Source organism: Anabrus simplex, chromosome 13, assembly GCF_040414725.1.
Source record: "Anabrus simplex isolate iqAnaSimp1 chromosome 13, ASM4041472v1, whole genome shotgun sequence".
Taxonomy (NCBI): Eukaryota; Metazoa; Arthropoda; class Insecta; order Orthoptera; family Tettigoniidae; genus Anabrus; species Anabrus simplex.
Genome location: NC_090277.1, coordinates 40,287,444 through 40,308,249, shown reverse-complemented (window position 1 = coordinate 40,308,249; position 20,806 = coordinate 40,287,444). Strand labels below are relative to the sequence as shown.

At 38.5% G+C, this 20,806-nt stretch overlaps 1 protein-coding gene across 1 annotated transcript in view; it reads left to right on the top strand.

Moving 5' to 3' along the window:
• The window catches only part of LOC136884799 (E3 ubiquitin-protein ligase TRAIP), a 164,142-nt gene that overhangs the window by 24,852 nt on the left and 118,484 nt on the right, over positions 1-20,806 (top strand). The window contains exon 2 of the mRNA XM_068229982.1: positions 7,710-7,865. Within this exon, the coding sequence (XP_068086083.1) occupies positions 7,804-7,865 (62 nt within the window). The 5' untranslated portion in view covers positions 7,710-7,803. The remainder of the gene's footprint in view (positions 1-7,709; positions 7,866-20,806) is intronic.

Here is a 20,806-nt window from a genome sequence, read left to right as displayed (position 1 = left end):
ACTATACATCTAGTTACAAATCCAGTTATATAATGCAATTTAGTAGGCAAGAAGAAAAGTAATACGCTATTACAATTTACAGTGAAGTTAAACGTACTTTTCAAAAACTCTAGCGTACATCAAGTGACACGGAACTACTGGAGGCAAAACCCCAAGGTAAATATATTAAACTACAATTTACATATTTAGCGAAACAAGGAACGGGGAATGCCTCGAGAACAAACAGGCAAGCCCGGCTGAAAAGCTAAGGCATCATAAATAATTAAGTGGCGAATCTAGGTGAGGTTAGGGCAGACTCCTGTATGAAAAAGCAAGCGAACATTACAGGAAATTTAAGGTGGAAGGGAAATCAAGAGTGCTTACCCCTAAATGGCCCATCCCAGTAGCGAGGCGTCGCTGACGGCATCAAAACTTTGGACGGTCAAGAGTTCGAAAACTGACAGACAGACCGCTCACAGACCACAGACCGACCAAGACCACGTAATGCTGCCTCGCTCTCTATAAAAAGGGAACTCTGGCCTTGGAGTAGCCAATCAGAATGCATGAGCCTGCCTATCGCCACCCAGATTCACCAATCACAACTCTTACTTCAGTCGCGAAGTTACAATACTTTATCGAATACATACGATCGCGAATCTTCCATTTCCAGAATAGTCAGAAAGTACTTTCTAGAATACATAACCAACAAAAGGCAACACACCCTGTTCAAAAATTCATATAACAACTTTCTGGATACTTCCAGTAAATATAGAACTGAAATCTACTATTTACAATTACCATATGTTAGCAAAATATTACACTGTACAGGTTAGGTCACTACGTGGAATACAAATAAAACATATCACCACACTTGAGATCATACAGTAAGTACTACGGAAGATTTACAAATAAAGTCTTCAATAAACACTTTCCACTTCCAATACATTCTACACCTGTGACATCTTCCTCCCCCCCGAAAGTCGAGCCACACTCGACCATTAACCCGTTAAGTGGGGAGCGAGCTCTTCCTCTTTACACACTACGGTGGGGAGGTGTTTTCATCATTTTTTTTTTTTTTAAATACTTGGATTTATGCAACCCGACATGTATCTATCTAATATTACTTGTATATTGTGACAATAAGACACATTAATTTCGATACTGCACCGCATATTCACGATAAAGAATGATTTTTAAGCACTACGTTTTTTAGTGCAACAAAGGCATAAGTCTCATATTTCCCGTTTTTTCTCTTATGGGCATTGTAATAATTACTTTCTGAAACTTGTACATAAGCAGTAAACATTTACGAATCAAATTGTCATTGTAGTCCCACAAGCACTATAATATAGTTATACTTTACTATTATTACACTATTGAAGAATATAAAAATGATCGGAGAAAAATGTACTCACCGAATATCTACTTTCTTCTCTTGTTCTGGATATGAAACTGCCGAGTCACTAATTTCACTCATAGATTTTAACTATATCCACACACGCAGTGGCGGTGACAATGGGGGGGGGGGGAGGGGGTTAGCGGTTAGGGGTAGTGCTCCTCCACATTTTGGGGAAAAATAACATTTTTATTGCATTTTGGCCGTATAAAAAAGAAATTAAATTCGCAGTTCAAATGTAGGTCCTACCCTTTTGTTTCTAATTTCTTTATCCGCTAGTCGCCGTCACTGTCTACACGCACACACACACACACACACGAGTTTACACAATTAGGGACACTATTCACAATACACGTTCAATGGACGCCTCTCAGTTCACATTTTAGCTGTGTGGTACACTCCGAAACAAGGAGCCGGGCACAGTGCTACATCGCAGATTTTGCAGCAGTGCTGTGTCTCCTTTCTTTTATTATTTGCATTGCAAACAACACATCTCTTGCTTGCAATGGGTTTCGTCTTTGAAGGGGCATTGAAATCCGGGAAGTGCCTTCCCGAGAATCTATCCGAAGGGTCATTTGACAGTGACACTACTGATCTGACTGGCTGGGCTTCAGCAGGGATTGATTTATCATACTTGTCAAAAAGCTTCTGGATAACGTGCATACGAAATTGTAAGTGAGTGAATTTTCCTCCATGTTTTTGATAAATAACGAAGGAATTGAACATTGTTATGTCCAACAAGTGCCTGAAAATATTTTGGTAGAATTTCTTGATTCGCTTTCGGGCTGTACTGTACGGGACCATACACTGATCAGATAAATCGACCCCACCCATTGAGTCATTGTAATCTATACACATGACAGGCTTTTCTACTGTGTCCCCTTTCCTGTTTTTCACAGTGTGCATTTCGGCATCATGTATGCTACTTAGCATACACACATCCCTCTTGTCTCTCCACTTGAGAGCAATGAGTTTGTTACGATAAGCAAACGCAACTTCCCCCTTTTTTAGTTTCTTCCCCATAACATCTTTTGGGAGATTTTTCCTGTTCGGTCTTACGGTGCCTACAGCATCTGTCTGAAGGTCATTGAGCAGGTCAAATAGCTCCGGACTACTGTAGTAATTATCCACAGCTATTAGATAACCTTTATTCAGCAGACCTTCGGCCAGTGTAAATACAACTTTGGAAGGCTTAGTGTACTCAGAAATATCTATTCCACAAACTTCGTTTACCAGATCAGTTTCCTTCCCCGTATACCATAGGAGGTTCCACACATACCCAGATTTAGCTTCACATAACTTATAAGATTCCATACCAAAGCGCGACCGTTTCTTCGGTATGTATACCTTCCATCCCAGTCTACCTTTCCACAATAACAGGCTCTCATCGATAGATAGGCGATCGTCTGGAGTATATGCAGTTCTGAATTTTGATAATAGGTCATCTAGAACTGGCTTCACTTTATACAATTTGGGGTGAACCTGTCTATTATATGCTTCATTGTCCGCAAAATGCAAAAAATTTAAGTAAAAGGAAAAATCGTTTCTCAGACATAATTTCATAAAATACAGGAGTAGCTAACAGTTTATTACGAGAAAAGTAATGGACTAATTTCGGCTTCTGAACAATACCCTGCAGTAATAAGATTCCTAAAAAGAGTTTTATTTCATTTTTGTTAGTGGCTACCCAGTTTCTCTCACGACTTCTTCTTTTCACTTTTGCCATCAACGAATTTGAGGTAATTATTTGCTGAGCATACAGATTTGTTTGCTGTGCAATAAGATCACAAAGTCCGTCATCTATAAAAAATTCGTAAATTTCTTCGGGCTGTTTCTTATCCAAAAGTTCACCCTGAATTCCAGCATTGTAATTTGTTGGAAATCTTGCTCGCTTACAACCCCGCACATCCCATTCACCCTGTACAGCAGCAGGATTACCGTCATTCGCAGTTTCAGTTTCACTGCTTTCACTGGAACTCGAACTCCGCACTGATTGAACCGGTCTTGGAACACTACTAGAAAAGCTACTTCCTGGAATATTTACTAATAACGGAGATTCATCGTCACTTTCTGAGCTGAAGTCACTACAACTTTCATCTTCGCTATTTTCAAGGATATCACGAATAGTACAATCACTTGGAATATCCCCCGCCCTTTTAAACATACTGTATTATGATATAAAACAAAATAAACATTTCAAAAACGCAAAAGGAACACACCGAAGCTTCTATTTATCGTGAACTTAGTACAGCGCAGGGCCAGTCATGCGGCCTACTGACGAATTCACGGGCTGAATGTGATGCGGCGCTTAAGCGATTTTTGCACTGAACAAATACGAACGAAACAGAAAGGGGATTCCCTGTCGCAATACCGTTCTTACTACGTAGTTCGAAAAAAATCGTCAAGATGGCAGCACCTTCCAAAGCATGTGAGGAAAGTTTCAAGGCTCGCGCCTAATATTGAAGATAAGAAAAAAATAAAAACAGTCCCGCGCCTGGAGCCGCATCGCCCACCCTAGCGCAGAGTTTGAAGTGCGGATGGAGACGCAAGCCCCGCTCTACGGGTTAACACAATTTCACTGGGGAGAAAGTGATCAATTTATAAAACGTTCTCACATGGTATAGATAGGAAAGATACATTACCCTAACAATCGTGATTTCTTGAAGTAGTCTTTCTAACAATAAACAAACAAGCTGTCGCTATAGCAAAGTCCTTTTAGTAGCCTGGAGTTTACGGTTTACCAATAATTTTCAAAAATAATAAAAGTGTTCATAGGTCCACCTATTCAATAAATATCACATAAAAGTCCACATGGATAGTTACACTACACTTCAAAATGCCTTCTGAACCTTTTACAATTGCTTTGACAATTTCTACTCTGTCCACCAAAGGATGTACACTCTTTCCTTCTGCCAGTTGTTAGTAATCCAGACCCTTCTCGTTTTCTAGTCAGACAGTGTTCAAGGCCTCCTTCTAGGCGACGTTACGGACTAAATATCTTGCACCACATTTTCATACCAGTCACAACACAGCTAGGCCACAGGTTCTCGCTGATGATGTGGCTGCCGACACGGCCGTTTGCCGCCAGCGTCCATTCAATTTTAATTTAGAATCAGAGGTTAATTTACTTTCAGAAACTAGCTTCTTGCCATGCCAATTCTGGTTTTGATTTCTACATCTGGTTCCCACTTTTGTATAAGCCAATATCCTAGGGATTTGAAATGTGACCACCCTTTCAATGGTGTTTACATTGAGGGTGATAACGTTGGTGATTTTCTGTTTATTAATCTACACATTCTGATGTGCGCTGCACTGAATCCATTCTTTCAACTAACAGAGCTCTAACTTAGAGATATCCAGGTATTGGTTTAAATGTCTTGAATTTTCGAGGTTTCATTTTACTGGTAGATAGAACAGACAGAGTACCTGCCAGCAATTTAGTATGTATGTGGCTGCTGTATCATTTTGGTAATGTGAAAACCCAAAATAGTGAAGAATCGAACTCTTTCTTTCTTCTTGCCATACTGAAGTTACAGTTCTACAATTGTGAGAATGATTGCTATAAATACCAATATAGTTGGTCCATTATTTGACATTATAAATTTTCGAGCTAACTCATTCCTGGTTGCCAGTGTTTCTCTAATTTGGGCTATAAGTTGGTAAATAGCACACCTACCAAGACACATGGCTAGTGCATACCGTGGAGGCCACTGCGTAGGCTATTTGGAGCCACCGACAGTGCCAGTGCACTATGAGAGACTTTGTCTCATTTTCAAAAATTGATATAAAAATACAATGTCTTGTCTTTTTATGGATATCTGCAGTTTGAGAAGTTTATACACAAAGGACATCCTGCACTGCAGTTAGAAGGGTGTTATGTAGAATGAGGTGGATGAGCTCAACTTGCAGCAGGCAACATTGAGCTGGACAGGAATACTTTCCACTGCTGACAACCCCTACCCCTTCCTTCTCTTTCCAGAAGTCCTGTTAGCTGGTAGCATTTTTATTTTTGTTTAGCATATGGCTTTTAGTGCCAGGAGTGTCCAAGGACATGTTCAGATCACCTAGTGCAAGTCTTTCCACTTGATGCCCATTGGTGACCTGTGCATCTAGGTGTGAGATTATGATAATGTTGTAGGGGAGGGTGAATCCTGATGTCAGCATGAGTCTACTCCTGTCGAATAACGCTGAGGGGTCTGCTCAGGGTTAAACGTCACCATCCGATGGATGAATCGCCATCAACAGTGACATATGCCCTTGCTTCACATGAACATTGTGGAGGGGCTTAGAATTAGATCCAGGCTTTTGGCACACAGTGTAATGATTAGAAGTTTTATACCACCTCTGTTATCCTGCCTGCCAACATTCTGATGGTGAAAACTTTTTCTACCAATGGGACTTGAATCGGCTAACCATTGTGTCAGACCATATAGACTTAAGGCCTTAACAATCATGACCACCAGGCGGGCAATGGCTGGTAGCTGATGCCATAGGATTATGATTATAGGATAGTGTTGTGTCCAAATTCAAGGGAGACTGCATTCGCACAACATGTACTTTTATAACGAACAAAATTAAATACAAAAGACATAAAAATTATCTTTCTGTACAACAAAAAGTGTTACAAAATACAAAATCTGCACTATTGGAAATAGCAAAATGCATTTACACTCATACTGAAATACACTAGTTTGTAGGTATGAACAGTTTGGACAACTCATCTGCCTATCCACACAAGTTCGTGGAGTCTTCCTTAACTACCACCTTAAGTTCATCTGTACTCAGTCCTTCAAGAATTCTTCAGCAGCGGGATAGGCCTATTCTTCCATTCCTGTGGTGTCTCCTTCCATACAATTTTTCATTGCCTGATGGACACATTGTTTCCCCATCTCTCCGGCTGCTGTCGCCATCTTCACCTTATCCAAAGATGGTGACTTACCTCCTTTCATCTTCCTGAATGCTACTTCCACTTCTTCACATGTCAGTCCCGTTTCCATTTGTGATTCATCTTCATCCTCCTCAATTACTTCCTCCGTGAAGAATCCATTTGGATTTATCAATTTTTCAAAACTCTCCCTCCACAACATTATGAGTTCTCCACCTTTGTGCGATTTTTCTGTTTACCATTTCGACATACACTACTCCATCGTATGAGGCAATCCATTCCAAAACTCATCCATTTAAAATTAAAGAAATGAGGTAGCATTGCCTTGGTTACATTTGTGATAATGCTATCTCAAAAGTAATTGAGAGAAATAAATCAGTGATTCCACCTAATCAATACTATTTATTTGCATTAGGCAAACTAAAAACTGTAGTACGTTACGTCTAATGACTAGACATCATCAGCTACATCATGTTTAGGTGCAATAATTACAAGAAGTATTCATATTCATCTGTTCTTAATCCTAAAAAGATTTTTAAAACCTTCAAAATAATTAGCTCGAACTAAAGGAATGTGTATTGGAAAAAGGGGAGGGGGCTTATAACTTAAATACTTTTGCTGTCATATTCAACATAATTTTGAAAGTTAAGTAGTCCTTACGATAGTGTGAATCTCGGATATTCTGGGGATATGATGAGTTCTTGTCAACTTCATGTTTGAAAAAAATGTTTAAAACTTTTTTGTTATATCATGCGTGTGTTGGCAAGAATTATTGCACCTAAACATGGCATAGCTGATGATGAGTAGTCATTAGACAAAATATGTACTACAGTTTTTAGTTTGTCTAAGGCAAATAAATAGTATTGATTAGGTGGAATCATTGATTTATTTTTCGCAATTGTATACCACATCGATACAAATCGTGAGGGAGATAGTTTGCATCTCGAAAGTAAGAGTTAAAACTTTCCTTTTCCCATAGGAATATTTCACCGAAGTTGGCTACTGTTCCACTACTTGTTTTGTGCATTGCGCTTGTCGTTCCAAAACTCACATTATACAATCAACCAAGAGAAAAGTATAATTTTGGTATGTGACTTCGTGCTACAATTTACGTAAAAACTCCCGTGGGACAAAATTCAGTCACCTTGGCATCTCCAGAAATTGTGAAAGTAGTTGATGGGTTATAAAACCTTGATTGTCATTGTTTTAATTATCATCATCATCAATCGAAAAGGAGGAACATGAACTATCCACAACAGTAGATTTGAAAGATGAAAACTATTGAACCGAGTCTTTTAGTTCAGAGAGTTGGGGATTGGCTGCCTCAGCCGTTTAATTATATTTTACTGAAATAATTTTGAAGTTCTTTAAGAATAATTGACCTTTGTACTTTCCACAAATGTTTTATATGCACATTTGTTATTATGGCAATTTTGTTTATTTCTCTAGGGAGGAAATTAAGAAACTGGAAGGGAAAGTCAGAGAAGAAGCTTCAAATGTGGCTGTTTTAAGAGAACAGAATCAGTGTCTTCGTCATCAGTGTATGGAAGCGGAAAAAGCCTTTAGTGAATGCGAGAATTTGAGAAAACACGTTGAGTTGCAAAGGTAAAATTTTGTCTCTTTGTATAGTAATAGGTTTCATTCATCACATGTTTTATATGAACTTTGGATGTTAAATTACCTATAATATCTTACTTTATTGTGCAGTCTGTTGTTAATGGAACAACGGAGTTTGTAGAAGACATGGTGAATAATTGTGGTGTTTCATTGGAGTGTGTGAAGTCTTTGGCTACATATGTCTGAATTCTTAGAAATTATGTACAATGTACAATATAAGCAGAAAATACTTTTCAATTCTGCTTTTGTTGTATTCCTTCTCCCCTTAATTGATGTGGTTCTGATAGTCTTGATAACAACAATTACTGTAAAACAGGAATAGCTTTCTTTGCCATATTCGGACTTCTTAGGCGTCTTTGTGTTCTGTATCGAAGGCTACCTTGCACCTCAGATACTAACAGAAGATCCTTGGATCTATATGTAAGGAAAGCTAGCGCGTTGTTTGACAGGTACTTGGCTGTCAGCAGTGTTTTCAGCTAGTCTTTAATCTATGCAAGTGACCGGGTAGATTTGGTGAGTGAGAATTAGGACTAGAATTGGCTCATTGTATGGACACTCTCTTTGTGAAAGGGAAGACGAGAATAAAGGTGGAAACCATTATTATCATGTTTTGCAAGCTCAAACGTATTGTGTCACAGTCTAACATGTCTGGCAAGATGTGCTGATGCCTTTTCCACACTGTACAAAATGCAGTGTGATCATACTGCAGCTTATGTCATGGCAGTTCACGTCGGCTGACATCATTGTGGCGTAGAATTATGTGACAGTGTTCTTCATGTTCTAGTACGTACCTGGTGACATGATGTGGTGTGGATGGAAGCAGTTTCTTTAAGCATTATGGAAGAAGTGTTAAATGTTTTGGATTGGATGCATGAGAATCTCTATAATATTGGTTAAGTTAACTATAGAAACCAATAAATATGGCACGAGACATGGGACAAAAATAGGAAAGGAAGTTAAGTTCACAGGTGAGGACAAAAATTAAATAAAGTAATTTAAATTGGGTTTCAGTTGGTGAAAACCACCACCTGTATTTATAATAATGATGGCAGTAATAATAATACCATATTTCTCTGAATCCAAGATGATCCCCACTTTTTTCTTAAAAAACATGAAATCAGGCTTTAAAATTGCTTTGTAGAATGATATGAATGCCTTTCTTGTACAGTACGCAGACAACACAATTGTCTTCATGCCAATGCAGCACATTGGTTTTAGTTATGCCGTATTTTTTGAGGCTGCACAATGATTCTTTATTTCCGTGTGTTTAATAACTATTAGCTGACAATTGGCATTATAATATCAAAGAGAACCCATTGAAAATTTGCCGAAAATACCTGTTCCACGCATCTCTACAATGCGACGATACATCAGGAAAATCTCTCTGCTGTCTATAAAACTGTTTTCTTACTCAGTGTTAGGTAGAACCGGCTGCCGCTACACACACATCTCGCTTTCCTGTTTGGCCGATTTCAACGTCTAGTGATTTTTGGGCCTAATAATATTTCGGATGTTGAAGGTCAACAAACGTGTTTAATGCGCCGTTGAATGGCCATTCTGCCCTTGCGTTTTTCGCACGCATTCTTTGTTCAGTACGCATTTTTTAATCTATCTTTATTTCACACTAACACCGTATTGCACCCTTCACATTTTGATACCTGCGATGAGTCTAGCTTGATGGGTTTTGCCATGGCTTCACCCTAAAAAAAATATACTCACTGCAGGTGACTGTCTTCTTCAGGGTGTGGTGGCATTCTCGAGATTGTCGTCAGTGCATGAGAGAATAGGAGGATATGACAACTAGGCTATTCTGATCTACAGAAACTATGACATGCTGGCCCAGATTCTGGTGTAAAGTTATGTTTATTAAAATAAAGAAACTGAGAAAAATAATTGAATAAGACAAGTTCAATAATGATGAAAATATTAACTGAATAATTTAAGTCATGTGTAGTAAGTAAAACCAATTACAGTAGAGACAATACGCGACACTTACGGATTTAGCCTTGTTAAAATGGGAGACAATTCAACTGTGGCGCTCCTAGTGACTTGACCTGAGAAGTCGCGCTAAATTCAAATATCAATGGAAATGCATATACGAAAATGGAGAAGTAAATTACGTCTGGAAAGAAAGTGTTATTGAGATATTAACTTTGAAGTTGCTAAAGCAATTCTGGATAAATGAAAGAAGAATTACTTAAAAGGTTATTATTTAAAGACTGAAATGTAAATGTAAACAAGATGTGAAATGGACTGCTGTGAAATGGCTTGATCTTTCATTTATGCATTACTTTTTGTGCTTTAACATTCCTGCCTGAAATTTTACGGTTAGATTTGTCTTTTTTCTCTTCATCACATTAAGACACTTGTCAATAAAAATATCGGCACATTCCTTACACTCATGATGCAATGTATTAACATTTAAAAGCTGGACAATTTTCATTTTAACATGAAGCCTACTACTATGAAAGAAAATCTATAAAATCCCGGCTTTAATCTGAGAAGAGGGATAAATGAAAGAAAAGTATGAAAACGTCGATAGTGATGCTTTGAGGAATATTTACGTACAATTAGAGTAAAAGTGTAACATACCCTTGGCTGTATAGTTGAGGATTTCTAAAGTCGCTGGCCTGGAAATGAACTGAACAGATCTTATAATTCCTCTTACATAAGCGTAACGTCCCTTCTTTCTTGTACACCTTATCCAAATCACTTCTGTGACATTTCAAAACCCACAGATCACACCTACAACAACACATCGGTATTGAAGGTTAAGTGCTGCACTATACAATAAAATATGCGTATTATATTTTTAGCCAGTTAAAATATGGGTCGAGCAGGTCAGAAGATTATGAAGTACTATAAAAATCTCTTTGTCACTGGAAGAATATATACGCAAACACAATATTACTTACATTTTCTTGTCACGAGCGAAGCGAAAGAGACGGCGCATTCTTCTCTACTTCATAGTTACTGCAGCCAAACACAGAACATACCTTTCCCCTCATGTTGAGAGGAGATATCAAGGAATGACACACACTACTATTTAATTATGTCAACTCACGAAAACGCATAAATAACACCAAAAACTTCACGCACAAATACACGTGCTCTTATGACAGAATCAGTAGTTCTCAGGTCTACCCGCTAGAGAGGGCTCTAATAGCTGTCCCTCGATATCTCGCTGAATGTCACGTATTATCTCTACTGTATTTGGTAAAACCTAATGAAACAGAATTCAAAATAATTGAATAACATCAAGATTATATTTCCATATAACAACTGGTGTTCAGTCAACGTTAACAAATTAATTCGTGAGGTACACTTGACTGTATACAATTATAATCATCAAGGTGATGTTAATATTTGTTTACTGATCCTTATCATAACTGGGTGTCAATGAATTTGTGTGGCTAATCACTCAGATAAAGCCAGACTTGTCAATAGAAATGAGATAAATTAATTTAAAATTGCCACCTATCACAGTGAACTTAAATCATCAATAAGAATGAAGACAACTCAGAAAATATTATCCTTTCATGGGTTGAATGTCCCCTATTACAATTTCCTCAAATCAATTGTCACGACCATACAACTAATTGTTGGTGACTGAATGCCTTAAACTGGTGTTATTAATTAAAATTTTCCATTGAGTGAAAGATAAACACACCAATTACGCCAACAAGATTGAAAATCACTGTGTTGAACCATTATTATATTGAGGTATATTACCTCCATATAATTTAAATAACTACCCCACTGAACAGACGTTTTCCTTATCAATCAGTCAATCAATCACTACTGATCTGCATTTAGGGCAGTCGCCCAGGTGGCAGATTCTCTACTGTTGTTTTCCTAGCCTTTTCTTAAATGATTGCAAAGAAATTGGAAATTTATTGAACATCTCCCTTGGTAAGTTATTCCAATCCCTAACGCCCCTTCCTATAAACGAATATTTGCCCCAGTTTGTCCTCTTGAATTCCAACTTTATCTTCATATTGTGATCTTTCCTATTTTTAAAGACACCATCCAAACTTATTCGTCTACTGATGTCCTCCCGTGCCATCTCTCTACTGACAGCTCAGAACATACCACTTATTACATATAATTTTAAAAAATATTTGTTTAATGTCAACCTAGTCAATACTTACAAATAAATAATTTTTACAAAAAAAAAAAAAATTGTAAGTATCGACTAGGTTGACATTAAACAAATATTTTTTAAAATTATATGTAATCACTGTCGTCAATACGGACCAAATATGAGATTAATGACTTGTAACATACCACTTAGTCGAGCACCTCATCTCCTTTCTCCCAAGTCTTCCCAGCCCAAACTTTGCAACATTTTTGTAACACTACTCTTTTGTCGGAAATCATCCAGAACAAATCGAGCTGCTTTTCTTTGGATTTTTTCCAGTTCCTGAATCAAGTAATCCTGGTGAGGGTCCCACCAAATAAGCTCTCTCCTTTACATCCTTAGTACAACCCCTAAATACTCTCATAACCATGTGCAGAGATCTGTACTTTTTATTTACAATCATATTAATGTGATTACCCCAATGAAGATCTTTCCTTATATTAATACCTAGGTATTTACAATCATCCCCAAAGGGAACTTTCACCCCATCAACGCAGTAATTAAAACTGAGAGGACATTTCCTATTTGTGAAACTCACAGCCTGACATTTATCCCCGTTTATCATCAATGCAAAAGTAGGAACCACCTCGATGGACAACCACTTGCGAGAAACTGTAGGACAGTATGGCCTGGGTGCACGTAATGAGCGAGGCAATCGGTTGATACAGTTTGCAACCGAAAACAATCTTTCTATTATGAATACCATGTTTAAACACCACAAACGCCGTCTCTTTACGTGGACCTCCCCGAATGGGCATGTTAAGAACCAAATTGATTACATCCTTGTCGATAAAAGATGGAGAACCTCCTTCTGTAATGTGAAAACAAAACCTAGTGCCGAATGCGGATTGGATCTTCGTCTACTCTGGGCCTACCTTAGAATCAAACTGAGCAAACCAGTTGTCAAAATAAACTCGAAAAAGTTAGCGGCCCCTGAGCCAGTTGCTTTCCAAGAAACACTACGAAGCACTTGGGCCACCTGACCTAGAGGGAAATTGTGACATGGCTTGGAAGAGAATTGAAGAATGGATCACAGACGCAGCGAGCAAGGTCCCAAAGATGAACACCATAGTGAAGCGACAACACTGGATGACTGACGAAACTTTGGCACTAGTTGAAATGAGACTTAACATCCGGCTCACAGTTTCAGATCCAGAACAACAAGGACGACTAATGAAAAAACTGAACAGTGATATCAAACATGCTTGTAGAAGAGACAAGAATAAACACATTAAGAAACTGTGTGCAGAACTAGAGGCGCATGCGACCAAAAATCACAGCACAGAACTGTACGACAAGGTAAAATACTTAGCACGAGAGTTTATTCCTAAGACTCAGATTATTAAAGATGACCAAGGGAATATCATCACAAATGCAGCGGGCATCACCAAAGTATGGAGAGAATACTACATCAAGCTGTTCACTGATGACCCACAACCAATGCCAGGTCACCAGAACCCAACAGACTTCGAACCAATGATCCTTAGAGAAGAAGTGGAACGTGCAGTAAAAAATCTCCGGAACCGGAAAGCACCAGGCCAAGATGGAATCACTGCTGAAATCCTAAAGAACATAGGTGACCTAGGTGTCGACATCCTGCACAAGTTATGTCAGAAGATATGGACATCTGGAAATTGGCCGGACCAGTTGTGCCACTCCGTCTTTGTACCACTATTCAAGAAAGGTTCTCCACTTGACTGTGCAAACTATCGAACGATAACCCTCATCTTCCATGCAAGTAAAATCATGCTCACGGTGCTGAACGAGAGGCTGAAGACCTTCTTACTTCCACATATCTCAGAGGAACAAACCAGGTTTGTTCCAGACCAAGGAACTTGTGAGCAGATCCTAAACATCCGGCAGCTCATAGAGAAGACAAGGGAGTATAATATCAAGATGTTCCTGTGCTTCGTGGACTACAAGAAAGCCTTCGACAAGGTAAAATGGTCAAAGCTCTGGGCTATACTCACTGAGATGGGGACGCCGAGACATTTAGTGTACCTGATCCAGCAATTGTACTCTTCGAACACTGCAACAGTGAGAGTTAATGGCGACCTCTCAGACGTCTTTTCTACTTGTGCTGGAGTGCGACAAGTTTGCATTCTTTCCCCCCTCCTATTTAATGTATACAGTGAGTACATTATGAGGGAGATTCTCTAGGACTGGAGTGACGGCATCACAGTTGGTGGCAGGAAAATTAACAATCTCAGATATGCAGATGACATTGTGATTATTGCAACAGATGATCATGAACTGGAAGCCATCATGCGGAGGTTAGACGAGCGAAGCAGAGAATATGGTCTTGAAATCAACAATAAAAAGACCAAAGTGATGATTGTAGACCGTTTTAATAACAACAGACCTGCCATAACAACAATTGTGAATTATGAGGTTGTCAGTCGCTTCGAGTATCTAGGATCTATTGTCACAAATACTGGGGACTGTGAACCTGAGATCTGCAAGCGCATTGCGATTGCGAGAAATTCAACGGCAAAACTTACTCGCATCTGGAAGAACACCTCCATCACTTCCAAGACAAAGCTCACCCTCATGCGAACTCTGATCTTCCCTATCGCGACCTATGCATCAGAAACTTGGACGATGAAGACGGCCGATCGCCGCAGGATTGATGCTCTGGAAATGTGGTGCTACTGTGAATACCAAGGACAGCACACCGTACTAATGAATCAATCCTGCAACAGCTCGGCATCAGAACAAGACTGTCGACCCTTATCAACCCAAAACAACTCGGATATTTTGGTCATATTGCCAGAAGACAAGAGGCAATGGAGATACTTATCATCGAGGGAAAAGTCGAAGGCCAAAGACCTAGAGGACGTGCGCCGTTACGATGGATGGACCAGATCAAGAACTTGACCAGGATGAGCTTACAGCAAGCAAGTCACCATGCCCAAAGCAGAGACTCCTGGAGGAAGATCACTGCAAGGATTGTCGCGTGATGCCACTACACCCTTACAAAGGGTTGGACTAAGAGAGAGAGAGAGAGAGAGAGATCATCATACCATTGCTTACCGTCCATCTCACAACATTATCGAGGTCATTTTGCAATTGCTCAGAATCTTGTAACTTATTTATTACTCTGTACAGAATAACATCGTCTGCGAAAAGCGTTATCTCTGATTCTACTTCTTTAGACATATCATTGATATATATAAGAAAACATAAAAGTCCAATAATACTGCCTTGAGGAATTCCTTATTAACAATAGTACCAATATCACTTGTTACTGGTCTCACATGGACTCAACTTTATCAAATCTAGACCTCTTTCATTACCAACACAAATTATCATAAATATTAGCTGTCCAACTTCATACAATCAATATTAACCTGGTCTAGTTCTTTATACAATCAATATTCAAATTACAAACATGTTGTTCAATGGTATTACGATTGTGTTTGTTGGAGACTAAGATACTAAGTGTGATGCTATGACGTTGGTTAACTGGGTTTGGCGCAAGCTCTCGTCTCTTATTTTATATTACTATCACCACGGAAAATCATCGGTACAATTATAATAAGAAAATTTATTTGTGCAATTCTTCACAGTTATTCACCACCTGCACTAGTTTCAATAAACAAGGGATATGAACTTGAAATAAACACACGAAAAATCCTAACTAGCTTACTTATATACATTACACGTACGTGAACTTCAGTATTCTCCATTAAATAAGATGCATAATCCATTCGCTGTCCTACACCGCATTGATTTTTATTGTCCATGGAATATTCTCGGTAAAAATCAACGGTGTCCATGACAAAGATCGATGTAATTCATGGTTGTAACTGGTTTAAGTAACCTCTCATGATTAAATGAAGCCTGGCAGTGTTAATAATAGATATAATTCATCGCTTGCATACAAAATATTGTCAATCAAGAATCAAATAAACAACAGGAATGACAAAGAAATCCTGCATTATAGTAGTTCTAGGACGAACATATATTTTAGGTATCATTTGGAATCCTTTCTGTGAATTTAACTAGCAATCAAAGCTCCGCTGCACAAGTCAGCGTATTTAGTAAGTTCATATCTGAACACATGTTAGATAATTCTGTTCCATGGATTATTGGTTATCAATTAGATCCATCATACCTCTAAAAGTGAGCATTATTATTTCAACTCTATAATTTTTCTGTTGTCCATATTCATATTCATTATACCCGTAGAAACAAACAACTTATACTCATCATTGGCGTAGAAAAACCACTTATATTCATAATTGCCGTATAAAAACGACTTATATCCATTAATTATTCTTTCAGCTTTCATGCTGATGTATTATTATCTCTCTCTAATCTCATATCTTTACGGCCTATTCGTCAGCTCATCAGCTGATCTCATATATCTCTTAAATTGCTCTATGGAAGTTTACTTGTTTACTCATTCTTAATAATTAAAATGGAGCACACTCCACCCACAATCAAAATTATCAAACACAAGGTAGCTACAATAGCAACCACAATGATAAACAGAAAAGAATTCAACCAAACTACAAATGATTTTCGGTGAACTGCTACTGTCATACCCGGTCACATAAGTTATGTCCGCAATAAACCAATAAAATTCAGAACTACAACAAGTAAATATTAACTATTAAACCATACTTCATTTCGTCACAAACATCTAACTCTACCGAATTGCGATGATATAAATAAATGTTATCAGCCATAAACCATAATGAAATTTGTCTCGTCACTCGGATAAATCAACATCTGACATAACGTAGAATAATACTGCCAAGTAAATGAAGCAATGAGTATGATAGTGCGTGGATGTCAACAAAATTATCTACAAGTTGACTAAATGGGTTGTAAATCTGACATGGTTAGACTTTCTTAAACTTTAAAGTATTAAGCTGCGACTTAGACAGCTTGTGTCCTACCTACTAATATTTACAATAAACAAACATCGTAGGTCAGAAATCACTTACATAGTGCTGCGTTGTTCGGCTCCTTCATCACCCTCCGGCTGATTGGCTTAGAACATGATGATTACAGGATACAACATGATATTGACGTATCCAAACATGGTTTCTTGAGGTATTCACACATGATTGAGTAGACGCACACAATATCTTGAGGTGAAATGAAAATGAAATGTCGTATGGCTTTTAGTGCCGGGATATCCCAGGATGGGTTTGGCTCGCCAGGTGCAGGTCTTTCTGTTTGACTCCCGTAGGCGACCTGCGCGTCGTGATGAGGATGAAATGAGGCTGAAGACAACACATACACCCAGTCCCCATGCCATTGGAATTAACCAATTAAGGTTAAAATCCTCGACCCGGCCAGGAATTGAACCTGGACCCTCTGAACCGAAGGCCAGTATGCTGACCGTTCAGGCAACGAGTCGGACATATATTGAGGTTAACACTTGTTAAAAAATAGATCATATATTATTACACTAATCAGATATACAAGGTGAAGCGTAATTCGCGCACTCGGGGGTCACAGCGCGACACCTCACATGCCAGCAATAAAAAAATGTCTCTTACAAATTTTCGTCTTGCGAGTATATCCGGTAGAAAACGGACGTTGAAGAGTAGCAATCTGGCAACACTGTAACCATATGTAGGGTAACTGCCGCTGTCAGCACGATGAAATCGTGCTGTGCAGTTGGTACAGTGGCTATTTTTGGTTGGCATGCAGGAGGTCGATGGTTCGATCCTGGGTTGAGGCACATTTTTTATTTGCTAATTTCCATCTGACATTACCTACTGTAATACAGTAAGACACCGTTTCTGAGGTCACATGTATCCTACATTTACAACATTTTGTAACGCTGAAACAACAAATACCTGGTTAGACTAATAAGAAATAGACAGCTGAAACAAACAGGTTTCACAGCTAGTAGATGAAGTGGTGAGAATAAATTCACGCCCACAACGTGGAAAGGGCGGCTTTCAAAGCTGACCAATGAAAACGATTTTTTGTCCATTTCTAGGATCGTAGTATGTAAGTGCAAATGGTTTCTAGAGGACCCGCTGCAATCGCTGTTGACGATTAAGATGCCAGATACCATACCACGTGGACTACATTTACGAAATAAAAAACATATGCCTCAACCCAGGATCGACCACTCGACCTCCTGCATGCTAACCCAAAACTCTACCCACTGTACCAACTGCACAGCACGACGAAATCATGCTGACAGTGGCAGTTACCCTACATATGGTTACAGTGTTGCCAGATTGCTACTCTTCAACGTCCGTTTTCTGCCGGATATACTCGCAAGACGAAATTTTGTAAGAACATTTTTTTATTGCTGGCATGTGAGGAGTCGCGCTGCGACGCCCGAGTGCGCGAATTCGCTTCACCCTGTATAGAGGCTCTACACTTGACCAAATAACACTCTGAAAATATTACCGGTACTCATTTGTAGCCTTCTACTAACAGCTAAATCTTCCCTGCAGCTGCTGATTTACTGGCTTTTTAAATTATATCCTATTATGGAGCTCTGTCGTAATGCCTCTCTGCTGCGAGATGCCATGTAGTATTGTCCTTCGGTCATACACCCCAAGTTCCAAGAATATTTGTCGCCTTGGCGGGGATATCGCAAACAATAGCTACCTGCTTCCTCAAGTTGAACAAATAGAGTTCCTCGTGTTTTAAAGCTCTTCGTATGTTTTCCTCATTAACTGAGTGATTCACCTAGAGCAGCGTGAATGATAACAATGCTGTAATATGTGCTGACCATATAGTTCAGAGAATAAACACACATAATTGTCAACCGGATAAGCGAAATTGTGGTTGAACAGTATATCGTCCCTCTGGAGTTCCTACTGTCTACTTTCTACTGTCTCCATTTATAACACTACATGCTCATGTAATCTTCTACTGTTTAATAAGTTGGCTAGGTGAAAATTATAGTCTATCGCAATCATTGACAAAATAGTTCAGGATATACAATGCTCATTAAATGAAATAAGTTTCATAATGATAGATCTGTACTGAACTGTGATTACAATAGAGTAAATTAATGTATTATTTGGGTCCACCTTTTCAATACAAAATGTAAATAGTTTAAATTACATAAATGATTAGGGACTAGTTTCGACCTAGTGCTAGGTCATCGTCGGCCTAAAGCAAAATTGAAACACAAATACCGAAGAAATTAAACAATGTAAAGACACGTACGGTGTCGTAAAAGCACATACCATGTGAGATATTGTGCACCACTATGTTAAAAAATAACTCTCTGAAAGAGATTCATAAGAAGTCCAGTGCATATTAAAAAGATTATTAATAATCTTGACCATGATGGTCGGGATTGGATCCGTATTGACTTAGTAACAGTAAATATGGTGGAAGATGGTCCGCCTAGTCAATACTATTTATTTATTTACCTTTCACCTTAACATCTAGTACATGTTTCGAGAATATTATGCATTCTCTTCCTCAGCTAGTGGATTAAAATTCAGTATACAATAAGATCTGACTAAAATAGGGGGGGCCCCCATTAAAAATTCAAAACAATGAGTATTACAATGTAACACTTAAAAATTTGGATAGTACAAACATAGAATTAAATTTCCATTTTGTCAAGTACAAATTAAAAACACAATATAGTAATGTCTAATTAAATACGTCTTGTGATGATATGAATTCACAGTGTCCTTGAAGTTGCCTTGCGTAGTTCAAAAAAGTTGAGTTAGGAATGAATGAAATTGCATTAAAACTTGAAGTCCTGCCGATATCCACCGTTAATGGGTGTTAAAATGATGTCTATTTAAATTAAAATATTGGACACAGCGTCGTATAATGAAGTGAATTTATGGTGTCCTAGGAGTTGCAATACTATCTTGCATAGTTCAATTGGATTTGTACAAGAATAAATGAAGTTGCGTTAAAACTTGGAGTCCTGCCATTATCTTTGGTTGATAGATGTATTGTGCCATTTCACTGTTATGAGAAGTTACGACCGTAAGTAGAACAAAGATGGAACCCATGTATCTTGGAATAATTAACGCCGAAAGGTCTGATCATACCGCATGTGAAGGCGAAAGTACTCACATCAAGTGGGAGAGAAGAAGAATTAAGATCCAGAAGGCAGTGAAAAGGATCGAACGGGAATATTGTTACTAACAATTATGAAAAAAAAATTAGAAAAACGAGATTGGATTGCTACCTAAGAAATATACGAGTTGAAGACGGAAGTAACTGCACCAGAATTTTAAGAACGGTACAACAAGAAATCAGCTCAGCGGGATAAAGAATGAATTTTTAGAAGCTACATTGCGAATTGAGTGGGAGACTAATAATTTCATTCAGCGAACTCCAAGAGACGTGAAGAGTGGAAAATAACAGCAACAAGCTTATGTCACTGCAGTCCCTGCTGACGTACGTCACGATATTACCGAAGTGAAGAGTTACAGAAAGGGAATCCTACAATAACTCGAAATTGAGTGAAGAAAGAGAATTAATCATTTCGAATTATAAAATTACATCACCCTAAGGAGAATATTCGACAAGTAAATCAACTCTTTCAAAGGGAACAATCTTTGCATTAGACAGTTTCTCACAGTTATTCACAATGGAAATGCTAATTAATCTTATATGCTATTCTATTCCAACTAGACCAGAGATGAACAAGATGCTCTAAGGAGATGATAAGCCAGACTGCCCAAATGGGTGCCGCAGGATGACGTTGCCAACCGAGATGACTGAGCCCAGAGAAGGAATATGCGAATATTTCCCGTCCACCCAGGGAAATCAGAAGCGACGTTTCAATATGTCCTATCAGCTGGACATATGACGGCGACTGGAG